Source organism: Natator depressus, chromosome 6, assembly GCF_965152275.1.
Source record: "Natator depressus isolate rNatDep1 chromosome 6, rNatDep2.hap1, whole genome shotgun sequence".
In the NCBI taxonomy this organism is placed as follows: domain Eukaryota; kingdom Metazoa; phylum Chordata; order Testudines; family Cheloniidae; genus Natator; species Natator depressus.
The window spans coordinates 67,570,219-67,587,927 of NC_134239.1; the positions used below are offsets into that span (position 1 = coordinate 67,570,219).

The window sequence follows — 17,709 nt, forward strand, 5'->3', positions numbered from 1 at the left end:
TCTAACTTTGAGCAAGATACTTAGCCTCTCTGTGTCTGTGTTGTGAGGATAAATACATTCAATATTGTGAGGCACTCAGACACTACGGTAATGGGGGATCACTACTTAGGACAGACAGATGTATGCACCCCAAATCACCACCAGCCCATGGAAAAACCCAAAGTTATCCTGGAATTGTCCTCTCTGGTTTGAAGGATTGTACATTTTTGTTCCCTCACAACTCTATGGATCTAGGGGGGGCCACATAAGGAAGGGACCCTGCTTCAGTGTGAAAATAGGAGGAGTTTGCCTGCAGGGTCTGCTGCTGCTGCTCTTCTGGCTCCCTCTCCCTGGCAGCTGCCATTGCCCCAGGGTGATATGCTTTTGATGGCTGGAGTTAGATAATCTGCAGCAGTGAAGATTAACTGAAGTGTTGTTGTTTTTTTTAAAGGTTTGTGGGCTCATCTTGTATCTAACTGTAGTGACCTGCAGTAAATCCAACTTGCACTCTACATCACACAAATGTATGTATCATCATGGCCAAAGGATTGAGTGCAATCTTCTAACTAGCCTGAGGTGGAAGAAGGCATTTTTTGCAGCTGTAGCTCTTTGAGCCTCTGGTATCAATAAGGAGCCCGAGGCTGCAAACTGATTTGACAATCTAGTGGCAGACAGCCTCAATAGAGGGGGATGGGATACTAACTCTTCAAAATGTTTCCTTCTTCCATGCAATATCACCTCCGTCGTGCCTGGGTTCAGCTTCAGCCAGCTGCCTTTTAGCCAGGCACTGGGATAGTTGGTGTTATTTGCATCCAGGTGAAGATGTAGAGCATGGTTCTTTCTGTGTATTGTTGGCATTTGAGACCTGAGACATAGATCCTCATGCTTCCCCTCTTGGCTTCATGTAATGATGAAAAAAGAGAGGAGTGGGGAATAGAACTCTGAGGAACCCGACAGGTGAGCATTCTAGAAATGGAGGAATAATCACACATCACCATTTTCTGGGAGGTGTCTGGAACAAAGGGAAGCCACATAAGCTCTCTTTGTCTGTTTCCCCATCTACAATATGGAGATAGTACTTGCTGTAGGGTTGCAAGACTTAATGAATGTTTGTTGTGTACATTAAGGATTTGGGCCTTAAAGGTATTTAAGTTCCTAACTTCCATTGACTTTGATGGAAGTTAGGAGCCTAAATACCTTTGAGGATCTGGGCCAAAGCTCCGCAGAGGAAAGCGGAGATAAAAATATGAAGGATATTATCATTCATATGATTTTTTTAGACTAATGCTTTCTGGCCCTGGCACATGCACAGTTCAGAATTCTCAGCCAGCAATAATATTGCTTCCTCAAGTCAATGTATTTTTAAAAACCAAAATAAATCTACCCAAGTCTTCTTGTGATGTTCTAAACCACTTAAAAACTTTCACAGAAGGGACAGAGGGAGGATGCAAAGCAGATTGAGTTCATTTACTGAACTGGACCCTGATACTTAAATATTGGTTATTAAGGAATTTGGAGAATTGGAAGGATTGTTCCTCTTAGTGGATTGAGAAGTCTGGGGGTACCACTGTGCCCCATTTGCAAATCCACCAGTGAAGAAGCTTTTTCTCCTGGTATGGGATCCATGGAAGTAGTTACATTTAAAATGTTAAAAGCTACTATTTGCTGGCCATGTAGCAGAGGTTCAGAATTTGTGTACTTTGTTAGACTAATATTCTATTTCAAAGATGCTGCTGTAGTATTTCTATTACCGTTAGAATTGTTGTCTGTTCACATGTGCCATGTCTGACATTAAAGTTGCAAATTTTGAAACCTTAAATATTATTTAAAAAACTAAAATATTAAAATCCTCACAATAAACAAAAAATATCCTGTTAAAGCAACAAGTTTTCACCAACTAACTACAATACCTCTGATGGCAAAAGCCTTGATTTTCCAATGAGGGTCAGTCTGCATCATCTTAAAGAGGTACGTTAGCACCTGAGGTGGAAGGATATAGCTGTTAGGAGATATTATCATCATGCTTTATTATTTATATAGGATCATATAAATGTGTGATACTATACAGGATGTGACCCACACCAAATAATGAACAAGTCACTGTCCTAAAGAGCTAACAGACTAAAGGCACAAGTGAAAACAATACAGGACAGAACACACATACAGTCATACAGGGTAGAGATAGTGATTTGGAGAGAAGAGCCAGAAGACCCCTCCAAATGGGTTGTATTCCAGGGGCATACCAGGTTTGTGTTCATGAGGGATGGCGAACAGTGTGACCTCATGAATGTTTTAATTTCTACAGGCAGTCACTTATTCTAGTAAAAGCCCGCATGGCCCTCCAGATCCGGCACTGCTTCCTGCAGAATCCAGCACCTGCCTGGATAGTGCTAGAATTACCAGTCTGGTTTATTTTCCCTGTTTTAATATGCAACTGAAGGCCACCACCTGCATTTGATTTTACAGCGGGGCACACACATACTGTACCAAGAGCCTCACTTCCAGGCTTCTGCGCCAGGTTCTAACCAGGGACTGCAGAAGTGAATGCAAACCTGAAAAAATGATGATTCTAAAAGTTAATCAAACTTTTCCAAGCCTTGAAGAAGTTCCCGTTTGATTAGTGTTCTGGGTGAAGGTTTGTGTAGGTGGGGTGAGAGGAGGCAGTTCTTTTTGGCACAAAGAGATTCATTGTCCACTAGATCCATTTTATGTACCTGTGGGCAGATTCCCAGCATGCATGTTCAGAACCAATATTTTGGAGATACATGGTTTTCTCTATTCCATATGGGAGGAAATATTCACAACCCACAATAATTTGACTCTTTAGCACCCTCAGTCCCCATCATTTTGTAAGCTAGAAGCCTGCATCCCAAGAAAGGGGAAAAAATTCATAGGCAGGAGTTGGAGACCAAGCTGGATGAGCAAGCATCTCAGAGAGGTGATTAAGAAAAAGCTGAAAGCATACAGGGAGTGGAAGATGGGAGGGATCAGCAAGGAAAGGTACCTTATTGAGGTCAGAACATGTAGGGATAAAGTGAGACAGGCTAAAAGTCAAGTAGAGTTGGACCTTGCAAAGGGAATTAAAACCAATAGTAAAAGGTTCTATAGCCATATAAATAAGAAGAAAACAAAGAAAGAAGAAGTGGGACCACTAAACACTGAGGATGGAGTGGAGGTTAAGGATAATCTAGGCATGGCCCAATATCTAAACAAATACTTTGCCTCAGTCTTTAACAAGGCTAATGAGGAGCTTAGGGATAATGGTAGGACGACAAATGGGAGTGAGGATATGGAGGTAGATATTACCACATCCGAGGTAGAAGCCAAACTTGAACAGCTTAATGGGACTAAATCGGGGGGCCCGGATAATCTTCATCCAAGAATATTAAAGGAACTGGCTCATGAAATTGCAAGCCCATTAGCAAGAATTTTTAATGAATCTGTAAACTCAGGGGTTGTACCGTATGATTGGAGAATTGCTAACATAGTTCCTATTTTTAAGAAACGGAAAAAAAGTGATCCGGGTAACTACAGGCTTGTTAGTTTGACATCTGTAGTATGCAAGGTCTTGGAAAAAATTTTGAAGGAGAAAGTAGTTAAGGACATTGAGGTCAACGGTAATTGGGACAAAATACAACATGGTTTTACAAAAGGTATTTTGTGCCAAACCAACCCGATCTCCTTCTTTGAGAAGGTAACAGATTTTTTAGACAAAGGAAATGCAGTGGATCTAATTTACCTTGATTTCAGTAAGGCATTTGATATGGTTTCACATGGGGAATTATTAGTTAAATTGGAAAAGATGGGGATCAATATGAAAATTGAAAGGTGGATAAGGAATTGGTTAACAGGGAGACTACAGCGGGTCATATTGAAAGGTGAACTGTCAGGCTGGAGGGAGGTTACCAGTGGAGTTCCTCAGGGATTGTTTTTGGGACCAATCTTATTTAATCTTTTTATTACTGACCTCGGCACAAAAAGTGGGTGTGCGCTAATAAAGTTTGCAGACGATACAAAGCTGGGAGGTATTGCCAATTTAGAGAAGGACCGGGATATCATACAGGAGGATCTGGATGACCTTGTAAACTGGAGTAATAGTAATAGGATGAAATTTAATAGTGAGAAGTGTAAGGTCATGCATTTAGGGATTAATAACAAGAATTTTAGTTTTAAGCTGGGGACGCATCAATTAGAAGTAACGGAGGAGGAGAAGGATCTTGGAGTATTGGTTGATCAAAGGATGACTATGAGCCGCCAATGTGATGTGGCCGTGAAAAAAGCTAATGCAGTCTTGGGATGCATCAGGAGAGGTATTTCCAGTAGGGATAAGGAGGTTTTAGTACGGTTATACAAGGCACTGGTGAGACTTCACCTGGAATACTGTGTGCAGTTCTGGTCTCCCATGTTTAAGAAGGATGAATTCAAACTGGAACAGGTACAGAGAAGGGCTACTAGGATGATCCGAGGAATGGAAAACCTGTCTTATGAAAGGAGACTCAAGGAGCTTGGCTTGTTTAGCCTAACCAAAAGAAGGTTGCGGGGAGATATGATTGCTCTCTATAAATATATCAGAGGGATAAATACTGGAGAGGGAGAGGAATTATTTAAGCTCAGTATCAATGTGCACACAAGAACAAATGGATATAAACTGGTCATCGGGAAGTTTACACTTGAAATTAGATGAAGGTTTCTAACCATCAGAGGAGTGAAGTTTTGGAATAGCCTTCCAAGGGAAGCAGTGGGGGCAAAAGATCTATCTGGCTTTAAGATTAGACTCGATAAGTTTATGGAGGAGATGGTATGATGGGATAACACGACTTTTGCAATTAATTGATCTTTAAATATTCATGGTAAATAGGCCCAATGGCCTGTGATGGGATGTTAGATGGGGTGGGATCTGAGTTACTACAGAGTGAATCTTGCCCATATGCTCAGGGTTCAGTTGATCGCCATATTTGGGGTCGGGAAGGAATTTTCCTCCAGGGCAGATTGGAAGAGGCCCTGGAGGTTTTCCGCCTTCCTCTGTAGCATGGGGCACGGGTCACTTGCTGGAGGATTCTCTGCTCCTTGAAGTCTTTAAGCCATGATTTGAGGACTTCAATAGCTCAGACATAGGTGAGAGGTTTATTGCAGGAGTGGGTGGGTGAGACTCTGTGGCCTGCATTATGCAGGAGGTCAGACTAGATGACCATAATGGTCCCTTCTGACCTTAATATCTATGAATCAAAAGTGAGTGATGCACATAAGTACATCCCATCTTGAACAAGGGAACACAGAAATTAGAATTAGCATTAATAAAGGAAAGAAATCTTTTTTTCCTTTGGGTTCAAGATCTTTATCAGGCTTTTTTTTTTTTATTTTTATTTTCAAACACTCCTACTTACCATTTCATCTTTGATCCTGAGTGCTCCAGCGGTAAGGCAAGCTTCTCTCCGGACTGCAACAAAGTCATTGGAGAAGCACTGAAGGAAGCCCGGAAGCAACTTCGCTGTCATAAGCCGTAGCCAGCCAATCAATGAGAGCGCTTCCACCTTCATCCGGCAATCTCCTCTGTTCAGCTTCACCCTGAGAGCGCAAAGGAGTTTTAAATAAACAACTGCTGATCCTGGTCTGCATGGTCCAGACAGATGCACACAAAAATGGGAGGATTATCCTGACTGGGCAAAGCCCCTGAGACTCATTACATCCCTATTCAAAGGTTCCTCTCCTGTTCACTGCTCATTTAAAAAAAAAAAAAAAAAAAGAAAGACTCAGCCCTTTAGTCCCACTGTAATGAATCCCAAAACTCCAGAGGTCACTCCATGTAACAGACCTATATTTAAACACTTCACATAGAATCAGGCCTGTTGTAGCATTGGTTATGCCCAGTGTGAGCATTCACAGACTCCTTACTGCTGGCAAGAGTATTCTCTGAGTATAGAAGATCTGCGTGTGAATACTTACCAATATATTCACGTATAACCCACACATAAACTGGACAGAGCCCATCATTTTGTAAGATAGAATCTAACAAAAGTGAGTGATTCATGTAAATGGACTCCACAAAATTGCCCCAAACTCCTCTCTCTTTTCAGCTGCTGACCCATGACTTGTCTGACTTTCAATGTTGCCTTGGGTCCCACAGTTTTCTTTTCAGCCACTGGATTGGTTATTCCCCAACTCTGCCATCACCTTGCTCTCTCATGCTTACCGATCGGGGTGGTAAGTGGATCAATATAACTGATCTACAGTGCTAGGCCCCATTATAGGCTGAACCCATGTTAGTGGGCTGAAATTTTAATGTAAATATCTTATGCACAAGTATATACAGTAACTGCTTTCCCATGACAGTTTCTAGGTAAAGTCAGGAACAGATGTACACATGCAAAGGGATGCACTTGCAATTATTATGGCTGTAATTGTAAATAAAGAAGACCCTAAATACAGTACGTATTTGAAAGCCTGGTTACAGTCGTAGATTAGGATTACAGAATATGCCATAATTCCAAATTATACAGTGCTGTATCAGCCCTGAGGGTAGTCCATTGCTAATCTAGTGTCTAACTAGGTTCCACCATTTAGCAAAGGAAATACTAGTGCAATTGTTGCTAGGTAGTGCTACACTGATGGCACAAGTGACCAAGAAACTTGGGTGATAATAATTCAGAACTCCACTTCCCCATAACAAAGCTACCAAGATGGTTAACTCTTACCTGAGCTGGTCATGGACTTCTTTCCCAAGCTTCATCTGCCCCAGTGCCAGGGCAGCTGCCTGGCGCACCTCCATGTTCCAGTCATTCCACATCAGCTGCGCAAGCTTGTTCTTCAGGTCCTATACACAAGATCATCACAAGGGCTGAGGTTGACTCACTGCAGCATTAATCAACCATTTGCTTTGATTCCAGAGACACTATTTGAGGATGGAATTTTCCAAAGGGCTCGGCACGGACCTAATTCTGCTGCCATTGAAGTGAATGGTGGAACTCATATTGGCCTAACTTTGTTTCCATTGAAGTCAGTGGGAATTTTACCATTGACTTCAGTGGAAGCAAAATTAGGCCAACACTGGGTGCTTTACAAATCCCATCCTTAATGCACTGCCTTCCAACAGTATGTGGTGAAGTCTGAGTCTATCCAGGCTCACACTGGCCAAGAACCCAAGGGCCACACTTGGAACTCAGTCTTGCAGGGTGGTGAATGTCCAGTTCCTACTGACATCAGCATTAGGTCTCAAGTTTGATTGTGTCAAAAATAAAACCCCCAATATGTTGGGAAACATTAGGAAAGGAATAGATAATAAGATAGAAAATATCATATTGTCTCTATATAAATCCACAGTACATCCACATCTTGAATATTGTATACAGATCTGGTCACCCGATCTCAAAAAAGATATTGGAATTGGAAAAGGTACAGAAAAGGGCAACAAAAATTATTAAGGGTATGGAACAGCTTCCATATGAGAAGAGATTAATAAGACTGAGACTTTCAGCTTGGAAAAGAGATGACTAAGGAGGGATATGACAGAGGTCTATAAAATACTGACTGGTGTGGAGAAAGTAAATAAGGAAGTGTTATTTACTCTTTCTCATAACACAAGAATTAGGGGTCACCAAATGAAATGAATAGGCAGCAGGTTTAAAACAAACAAAAAGGAAGTATTTCTTTACACAATGCACAGTCAACCTGTGGAACTCTTTGCCAGAGGATGTTGTGAAGGCCAAGACTAACTGGGTTAAAAAAAGAACAGGATAAGTTTATGGAGGATAGAGTCCATCAACAGCAATTAGCTAGGATAGACAGGGATGCAAAACCATGCTCTGACGTGTCCCTAGCCCCTGTTTTCCAGAAGCTGGGAAGGGTGACAGGGGGATCACTTGATAATTATCTGTTCTGTTCATCCCCTCTGAATCATCTGGCATTGGCCACTGTCGGAAAACACAATACTGCTCTACATGGACCTTTGGTCTGATGTAGTATGGCCATTCGTATATTTGCTAGCACTTGGTTGATGACTAGAAACTTCTGGTTAAATTCCATCCCCCGCTCTGCCTCAAAAAACAAAAACAAACCCTCTGCAGTTGATTGCCTTGTTCTCAATTATACAGGCAGAATGGGGCCGTGGCCACATTTTATTTGTTTATCAATTTTGAAACTTGTGCCTATCACATAAGTCCCTAGGCATTGAGTAAAAGATGTAACAGCACTTTGACTAAGCTCCTGAAAATAGACTGTGCACACCTTTAACATTCGCTATAGCTGGTCAGAAATTTTCCAGCAGAACATTGTTTAAATCTATAAGTAAACAGACTATTATTATTGAAAAAGCCATTATAACTTGCTTTAGCAACACAAGTCACCGTGTACCAAACACTGAAGAATTAATCACCATTCCTGTTATAATGAACACGCTTTTATAAAATTAAATCTGAGTTCTTCTAGTCAATGGATTGCATAAAAAATAAAAAGGGTTGGATGTACACATAGCTGTACCGGCTCAAGATGGAATAATTATTTATTTGTATTACCCTAGTGCCTAGGAGCCTTAGTCATGGACTAGGACCCCCATTGTGCTAGGTGCTGTACAGACACAGATCTCTATTCCTTCATGCTAATGCAATCATTCAGTGCAGAACTGAAAACCCTTTCTTATGCAATTAGTCCCGAAGTTGGAGAAAAAAAACATCAACACTTTTTGTGAAGTTGTGTTGATGAAAGTCATAACAAGAAATGATGCCTATTTCATAACAAACAAGGAAAAAAATTGTTGGGTTGTTTTTTTCGGTGCTTCTGTTGCAGATTTTTTTGTTTTTCTTTTAAAATGCCAACAACAGTTTCTGAGCGGAAAACAGCATCCATATCTTGGCACCGAAGTAGGTGTTTTCCCTCCATATTTGATAACAGTAGCAAATTGGGTGTTATTGGTTTGGCATCAGACATGTTGGCTTGTTGCCTGAATACACTAGGTGAGGTGATCCTTTAACAAGAGATAACATCACCACCATTTTGCTTAGATTAAAACACAATTTAGTTGATATTTTCTACTCTGCTATGTAAACCCTTCCATTTATAGGAACATAAAGAGAAAGCTGCTTCCTTTAGCAGCAGCTGTCATGAAGAGCAGCATCCTGACTGAACTGTGGTAGCTGCCGCTGAGAAGAAACTACTAGAAGCATGGGCAGTAAGAAGGCCCAGTCCTGCCCCTACTGAAGTCAGTGGGAGTCTTGCCACTGACTTTAAAAGGGAGCAGGATCAAGGCCATAAAAATCTGTGAGTAGTCAGTAAAGGAGAGTCACAAGTGTGTATCTTTAACTTGCCCAGAAGGTGTCATTACAGGACAACTTCACGTTTGTGGACGGTCAAAAAAGGGATCCATTTTTTCTATATCTAAAATACACTCTGGTCACAGCAAGCCAGTTCCGTTAGGACCCAATCATGCAAGCTATTGTGCACCTCTTGACAGCAGCTGAGCACCCTCCACTTGACTGACTTCAGTAGGAGTGGAGGGCGCTCAGCCTCTTCCAGGATCAGCCCCTTCAAACCACCAGGAAGAATTAAACTTTCCTTTTTCTTCCAAAGATCTTTGGACAAAGGAATTATCTAATTTTATTTGATGTTCATATTTGTATATCCCGCATTCTAAGTCTTCTGTGGAATCAACTGTACCCAACAATGGTGTGTTTTTAGTGAAACACAATGAGGAAGACGGCCCTGGGGAAAATATTGATCAGGAAAAAATATTAAGTTGGTTGGGTTCAGCTATTTCCATTAACATGCCTTTCTCAAGCCTTCTAGGCCAATATGGAGATCCCCTCTTCCAGGTTAGGGAGGACTAACTGGAGCTTCATAGATACTGTCCTTTGTGTGTGTGGTGTTGGCAGGGGTTGCAAAAGAAGGTATCAATACGTATTTGGATAATCAGGAAGGCGCTTAATCAGGATAGGTCGTCCACTGGACCCTCCTGATTAGAGGTAAATCCAGCCCTTCTTCCATGAGTGTGGAGGGCTCCCAGGCTGTAGCGAAACACGGCTGTGCAAGAGAGGGCTGGATGCACTGGGGGTGGGGGGTGGGGGGGAGAGGTGTTGGAGGCGCAACTGCCCCGCAGGAGCTCCCTGCATTCCAGCATAATGTGTAGTTATGTGTAGGAGGGGATGGGGCATGAGAAGCCCAGTGAAGTAGTAAATTTGGAAGTCCCACTACTACATGATCCTTCCATTCCACCCTGGCAGAGCTGCATAAGAGGGTCAGAATCTACTGCACAGAATGTCTGTGGAGTTGTTCTGCAGACTGGGGAAGAGGAACCTTCTCCCCAGCTCCACGTCTCACAGCAGCCACCTGTGTGTGAGAGGCCCCAGAAACAGGAATGGCCCAAATCTGGAGATAGTCCACATGCACGAGGAGGCAGATTTAAGCACTAATGTTAACTCTTAGAGTTTGGAATTTTTTGTCTTGTGAGTTCTTGATTTCTTGTCCCTAATACTAGTTTTTGCATATAATTTAAGTTATAGATCAGCAGAGAGAGAAGCTGATCTGATTGGTTGAAATACATAACAAGTCTGTTCTCTCGGCTTAGTTCTAAGGGAAAAGCTGAGCCCTTACCTTGCTGCACTGAGTTCTTGATCTCCACAGCACAAGATTTGCAACACCAGTGTCTGAGGCCTCTTTGGAGACAGGCATTTGCTTCAGAAATTGACAGTGTTACACAGATATAGGAGGCAGCCTCTCCAGCTTCTGAAGGGCAATTTGGGAAAGGCTTAGCCAGGTTGCTAGTAGGAGGCACATTTTGTTGGTGGAAAGGAGAGGAACTACTTTGAACAGCTGAAATATGCTAACAGACTTTGAAAGTCACTTATGTCTAGGGAGCTTGAGGCAAGACTTACCTGGCTTACATAACCACGGATACGAGAGAGCGCCCTGCAAGCCAAAATCCGATCTTTCCACTGGCAGCTGTTCAGTTTGGCTGCCAGTAGGGAGTAAACCAAGCTCTGGAAGAGGGGTAAGTTGTTTACAAACAGTGCAGGGTAAAACAAACACATTACAAACTGGCATATCATCCAGATCACAAAGGAAGAGCTAGTGGAGAGGGCTCAGGCTCACCCAGAAGGGTCAAGGGTTGCCCACAGTATTTTATAGAAATGTTGCCTTATGCTACTTTGCCTAAGACTATTGACCGACCCTTGGTTGGCTAGAGAGGGAAGGTTTTTATCATACACTGTATGGAAAAATCACCTAATAAAAAACCCCAATAAAGCCATCATGATAGATGAGAAGAGGATTTTGGCTTCTTTAGAAAGACCAAAGTGAGGGTGATGAAAGAGGGTTAGAACTCTGCTAGAATCTCTTTTATTGTAAAGGAAGCATCATGGCCATGGCTCACAGACAGTTGGGGAAAGGAAATGATGAACCTTTGTACCTTTTAAGGCCTGGGAAATGAAAGCAGCAGAAACTTCTGCTATGGGGAGTGACAGATGGATAAAGAACAAAATTGGTTTTTCAATTTAATTTACTTTTATTTTATTTTTTACTATATTTTCCTATCCAATAATAAATTATATTAATTGCAGAACCAACAGACAAGTTGCGCCTGCTCTCAAATGACTGAGGCTATGTTCTACACTGCACACCTCTGCCTCCCCTCAGCCAGAGCCCTTCCCTGCTGCCAAAGTCTTTCACTATGGCAGGGAAAGGCTCTGACAGCTTTCTGGGTGGAGAAAGACTCAAGAAGTGGGGAGACAGCAGGACACTACATTGCTAAAAATAGCAATGTAGTCAGGGGAGGCACTCCTTGGGCAAGTAGAGAGCCCTGTAGGATACATACCCGGGAACTTACTTATAGGGTTCAGGTGTGTCTTTACTCGCCTAAACAGTGCCTCAGCATCTACACTGCTATTTATATTGGGGTGGATTTGATTTAAATCAAATTGATTTAAATCATTATTTAAATCACTAGTCAGGAAGATTCGACTTAATCATGGATTTCTACACAAAACTGCATTCTTGTTGGTTGTTATAACCTTAATACATATTCTTCACAACTCAGAGATAGATGTAGGCTTCATTTTTAGAAGGTATACACTATACATTTTTAAACAGTGATTTATTTTGAAAACTTTTCAGATTAGTTCTACAGCTATATCAGAAAATAAATGATTGTTTGGTTATTTCATTTACCAAAGGTAATTGAAGCAGATATTTATGAAGTCATTGGGAGGTGAACTATCTCCAATTCAACAGGTTAATCATTAATATTTGGAGGATTTTCTTGCCATGCTGTATTAGGAGAAGAACATCACCAGATAGACATTTAAATTGTTTTATTTAACTAAAACAACAACGTTAAGTATTCTGGATTTTTTTCTTCAACATAATATAATATAATATAATATTACTATAATATAATATTAATATCGTAATATAATTCAATATACTATTTTAACAAAACAAGCATATGTCCCTCGCTTCTCACATTTATCTCCAGACTTCTTCTCCTTGTCCAGATCTATTCCGCCCCCAACAATCTTCTATTCATTGAACTTTTTGAAACTTTGCACTTTTAGAGAGAGGTAAGGGATTGACTCTGTGTACACAAATTTGCAGAGGGACAATAGAGTTGAGGTCTGTTATTTCTCACCTCTATATAGTATTTATTTATTTTAAAACATTTTTGCTGTTAACAAGCATGTTACCTCTGGAGACACAAATCCACAGTTTGAGAATGGCAAAACTAAGCATCTCTGATGGTATCTTCTAGACTGAGCACTGAGTCCCATTGGGTAGATAGAAAGATTAACCTAAATAATAATAACCTATACAGAAGCCTGTGGAACCCCATAAGATTGGGTCCCTAATCCATGAACTATTGGAACTAATTTACAAAACTTTTCTTAAACATTACATGAATATATTGTCTCATATTATAGAATTAGAATTTATAATCCCTATTCCATGATGAGATATCTTTGAGCTATAGTGTATCTTAGTTTTTTCCTCAAAAAGTATTTTATCAAAAAAATCTGATTTAAATAAAAAAAAAATCCAATTTAAAAAAAAAAAATTTGACTTTTATCCACCCTTATTTATACCCACACTTGGGGAGGGCATGCAGCGCTTGTATTCTACACACCGTTGAAAGGAGCATGCAGCGTAGACATACCCTGAGAAGACCTGATATAGAGCTTTGAATAAAGAAAGAAATAAACCAGAGCAGAACTGACTCTGCCCAGTCATTTCTTGTTGAGTGTGAAAGTCAACCCTGTGCAGAGGTTCAGGACAAGGGGTTAAGTGGTGCACAGGTCTTGTGCCGGACCTCTGTATGGGGTGAATTTCACCCAGGGAGATAGAGCCAGAAGGCAGGGCTGATCCCAGCCACACAGATCCTTCCTGTCTTTCTGTGGTGCTTCTCTCCTCCCCAGCATTGGTACCTACCGAGCATTCACTGAGCTGAGTTAATAGAAGACATGCCTGCTCCTCTGTGGTGCTGTCGTTCTTATCAAACATCTGGGAAAGGATCTTCTTTACTACAGGGAAAGTGGCAATGCCCTCCAATGCCAAGCACTGTGCTGCTGCCCAGCTGTCTGCAGAATTACCTACCAACAAGGGGAAAGAGAGAGAGGAAGTTACTGTACAGCAGGATATATGAAGTCAATGCTCTTCCCGTGGTGCTTTCTTTAGTACATCTCAAAGCACTGAGAGTTCAACCCCCCGCCTCCCCCTCAATGTTCCAAACTGCCTTGTACACCAAGTTTGGGCAAAGCCCCAGGCTCTCACAGCCCAGGTCCTGCGGAGTTGGCAAGCAAGTAGTGATGAGGGCAAAAATAGCTTATGCCACTCAACAGTGACCCCATGAGGCTGACTAAGCAACTCTGATGTGCTCCCAAGGGAGATATGCCCCATGAGGTACAGTAAAGTGAGGCCTCTTATTGGGTGGCAGGAAGTGTCACTGGGGTTACAAAAAGTTGTGGTGTGGGCGAATTGTATGGGATCCTTTGTGACGCTGTTTCTGATGTGAAAGCTTACAATAGGAGGGAGGGAAGGAGGGAATTAGGCCACTCAGCATAAGGCCGGGTCTACACTACAAGTTTAGTACCTGGTCTACACTATGAGTTTAGGTCAAATTTAGCAGCGTTATCTCGATTTAACCTTGCACCCGTCCACATGACGAAGCCCTTTTTTTTTTTTTTTTTTTTTTACTTAAAGGGCTCTTAAAAATCGATTTCTTTATTCCACCCCCGACGAGGGGATTAGCACTGAAATCAGCCTTGCCGGGTCGAATTTGGGGTACTGTGGATGCAATTTGATGGTATTGGCCTCCGGGAGCTATCCCAGAGTGCTCAGTTGTGACAGCTCTGGACAGCGCTCTCAACTCAGATGCACTGGCCAGGTATACAGGAAAAGGCCCACAAACTTTTGAATCTCATTTCCTGTTTGGCCAGCGTGGCGAGCTCATCTGCACAGGTCACCATGCAGAGCTCATCATCACAGGAGACCATGCTGTCCCAGAATCGCTGAAGAGCTCCAGCATAGACCAAACGGGAGGTACGGGATCTGATCGCTGTATGGGGAGATGAATCTGTGCTGGCAGAACTCCGTTCGAAAAGACGAAATGCCAAAATATTTGAAAAAATCTCCAATGGCATGAAGGACAGAGGCTATAACAGGGACCTGCAGCAGTGCCACGTGAAAATTAAGGAGCTCAGGCAAGCCTACCAAAAAACCAGAGAGGCAAAAGCCGCTCCGCTTCAAAGCCCTAGACATGCCGCTTCTATGATGAGCCACATGCCATTCTAGGGGGTGTAGCCACCACTACCCCAACCCTGTGCTTTGACTCCATCCAAGGAGTGGGAGGCAACACGGAAGAGGGTTTTGGGGGCGAGGAAGATGATGATGATGAGGAGGAGGTTGTAGATAGCTCACAGCAAGGAAGCAAAGAAACCGGTTTCTCCAGCAGCCAGGATCTGTTTATCACCCTGGACCTAGACCCAGTACCCCCCCAAACCCACCCAAGGCGGAGCAGGGACCTCTGGTGAGTGTACCTTTGTAAATATTATACACGGTTTAAAAGCAAGCGTGTTTAATGATTAATTTGCCGTGGCATTCACGGCCAGTACAGCTACTGGAAAAGTCTGTTAACGTGTCTGGGGATGGAGCAGAAATATGGAGCTCCATAAAGCTCTCCTGGATGTACTCCCAAAGCCTTTGCAAAAGGTTTCTGGGGAGGGCAGCCTTATTCCATCCTCCATGGTAGGACACTTTACCACGCCAGGCCAGTAGCACGTAGTCGGGAATCATTGCAGAACAAAGCATTGCAGCGTATGATCCCAGTGTTTGCTGGCCTTCAAACAACATCCGTTCTTTCTCTCTCTGTGTAACCCTCAGGAGAGTGATATCATTCATGGTCACCTGGTTGAAATAGGGTGGTTGTAGTAAGCGGACATTCAGAGGTGCCCGTTCCTGCTGGGCTGTTTGCCTGTGGCTGAACAGAAATCTTCCCCGCTGTTAGCCATGCAGTGGGGGGAGGGGTGAAGCCATCATCCCAGAGAATTGTGTGTGTGTGTGTGGGGGGGGATTATTGGGTTTCTGCTGCATGTGAACCCAGAAACTGCAGCCCCTCCTTTTAAATTGCCAACCTATTTTTAAATGGCCAACCCAACGGCTATTTCGTATGGGAAATGAGGGCGCTGCTGTTTGATGCCATTCCCACATGTTATGAAGGTTAAAGAAGCCAAAAGACTGTGGCTTACTATGGCTGCCCAGCCCTGCGTGAGCGATCTCTCACACCAAACTGGCATATCCTCAATAAGAGGCAAAATGCAACCTTGTAATGAAAGCACATGTGCTATGTAATGTTAACAGCACGGTTTACCGTGAAAGAGTGTACCCATTGTTCTATAAAATGTGTCTTTTTAACTACCACTCTCCCTTTTTTTCCCCCCTCCACCAGCTGCATATGTTTCTCCTTCCCAGAGGCTAGTGAAGATTAGAAGGTGAAAAAAACCGCACTCGTGATGAAATGTTCTCTGACCTCATGCTGTCCTCCCACACTGACAGAGCACAGCAAAATACGTGGAGGCAGACAATCTCAGAGTGCAGGAAAACACAATATGACCACGAGGAGAGGTAGCAGGCTGAAGATGGTAGGTGGCGTCAGCTTGCTGAAAGAAGGCAGGAGTCAATGCTCAGGCTGCTGGAGGATCAAACTCATATGCTCCAGCGTATGGTTGAGCTTCAGAAAAGGCAACAGGAGCACAGACCACTGCTACCACCCCTGTGTAACCAACCGCCCTCCTCCCCAAGTTCCATAGCCTCCTCACCCAGACGCCCAAGAACGCGGTGGAGGGGCCTCCGGCCACCCAGCCACTCCACCCCAGAGGATTGCCCAAGCAACAGAAGGCTGGCATTTGATAAGTTTTAAAGTGCTGTGTGGCCTTGTCCTTCCCTCCCCCACCACCCCTCCTGGGCTACCTTGGCAGTTATCCCCCTATTTGTGTGATGAATAAATAAAGAATGCATGAATGTGAAGCAACAATGACTTTATTGCCTCTGCAAGCGGTGACGGAAGAGAGGAGGGGAGGGTGCTTAGCTTACAGGAAAGTAGAGTGAACCCGGGCGGGGGGGGAATTTCCATCAAGGAGAAACAAACAGAACTTTCACACCGTAGCCTGGCCATTCCTGAAACTGGTTTTCAAAGCTTCTCTGATGCGCACCGCGCCCTCCTGTACTCTTCTAACTGCCTTGGTGTCTGGCTGCACGTAATCAGCAGCCAGGCGATTTGCCTCAACCTCCCACCCCGCCATAAATGTCTCCCCCTTACTCTCACAGATATTGTGGAGCGCACAGCAAGCAGTAATAACAATGGGAACATTGGTTTCGCTGAGATCTAACCGAGTCAGTAAACTGTGCCAGCGCACTTTTAAATGCCCAAATGCACATTCTACCACAATTCTGCACTTGCTCAGCCTATAGTTGAACAGCTTCTGACTACTGTCCAGGCTGGCTGTGAAGGGTTCATGAGCCATGGCATTAAGGGGTAGGCTGGGTCCCCAAGGATACATATAGGCATTTCAACGTCCCCAACAGTTATTTTCTGGTCTGGGAATAAAGTCCCTTCCTGCAGCTTTTGAAACAGACCAGAGTTCCTGAAAATGCGAGCGTCATGTACCTTTCCCAGCCATCCCACGTTGATGTTGGTGAAACGTCCCTTGTGATCCACCAGAGCTTGCAGCACTATTGAAAAATACCCCTTGCGGTTTATGTACTCCTGCCTTGGTGCTCCGGTGCCAAGATAGGGATATGGGTTCCGTCTATGGCCCCACCACAGTTAGGGAATCCCCATTGCAGCAAAGCCATCCACTATGACCTGCACATTTCCCAGAGTCACTACCCTTGATATCAGCAGCTCAGTGGTAATGTCGGCTACTTGCATCACAGCAGCCCCCAGAGTAGATTTGCCCACTCCAAATTGATTCCCAACTGACCGGTAGCTGTCTGGCGTTGCAAACTTCCACAGGGCTATCGCCACTCGCTTCTCAACTGTGAGGGCTGCTCTTGTCTTGGTATTCTTGTGCTTCAGGGCAGGGGAAAGCAAGTCACAAAGTTCCATGAAAGTGCCCTTACGCATGCAAAAGTTTCGCAGCCACTGGGAATCGTCCCAGACCTGCAACACTATAAGGTCCCACCACTCTGTGCTTGTTTCCCGGGCCCAGAATCAGCGTTCTACACCATGAACCTGCCCAACTGACACCATGATGTGCA

The 17,709-nt window shown here is 43.4% G+C and overlaps 1 protein-coding gene across 1 annotated transcript in view; it reads right to left on the reverse strand.

Moving 5' to 3' along the window:
* HEATR4 (HEAT repeat containing 4) overlaps positions 1-17,709 on the reverse strand; it is a 49,423-nt gene that overhangs the window by 18,001 nt on the left and 13,713 nt on the right. Inside the window, exons 8-12 of the mRNA XM_074955610.1 lie at positions 13,384-13,544; positions 10,839-10,943; positions 6,672-6,790; positions 5,364-5,544; positions 1,890-1,959 (exon numbers count right to left, since the gene is read on the reverse strand). Coding sequence (XP_074811711.1) covers positions 1,890-1,959; positions 5,364-5,544; positions 6,672-6,790; positions 10,839-10,943; positions 13,384-13,544 — 636 coding nt within the window. The remainder of the gene's footprint in view (positions 1-1,889; positions 1,960-5,363; positions 5,545-6,671; positions 6,791-10,838; positions 10,944-13,383; positions 13,545-17,709) is intronic.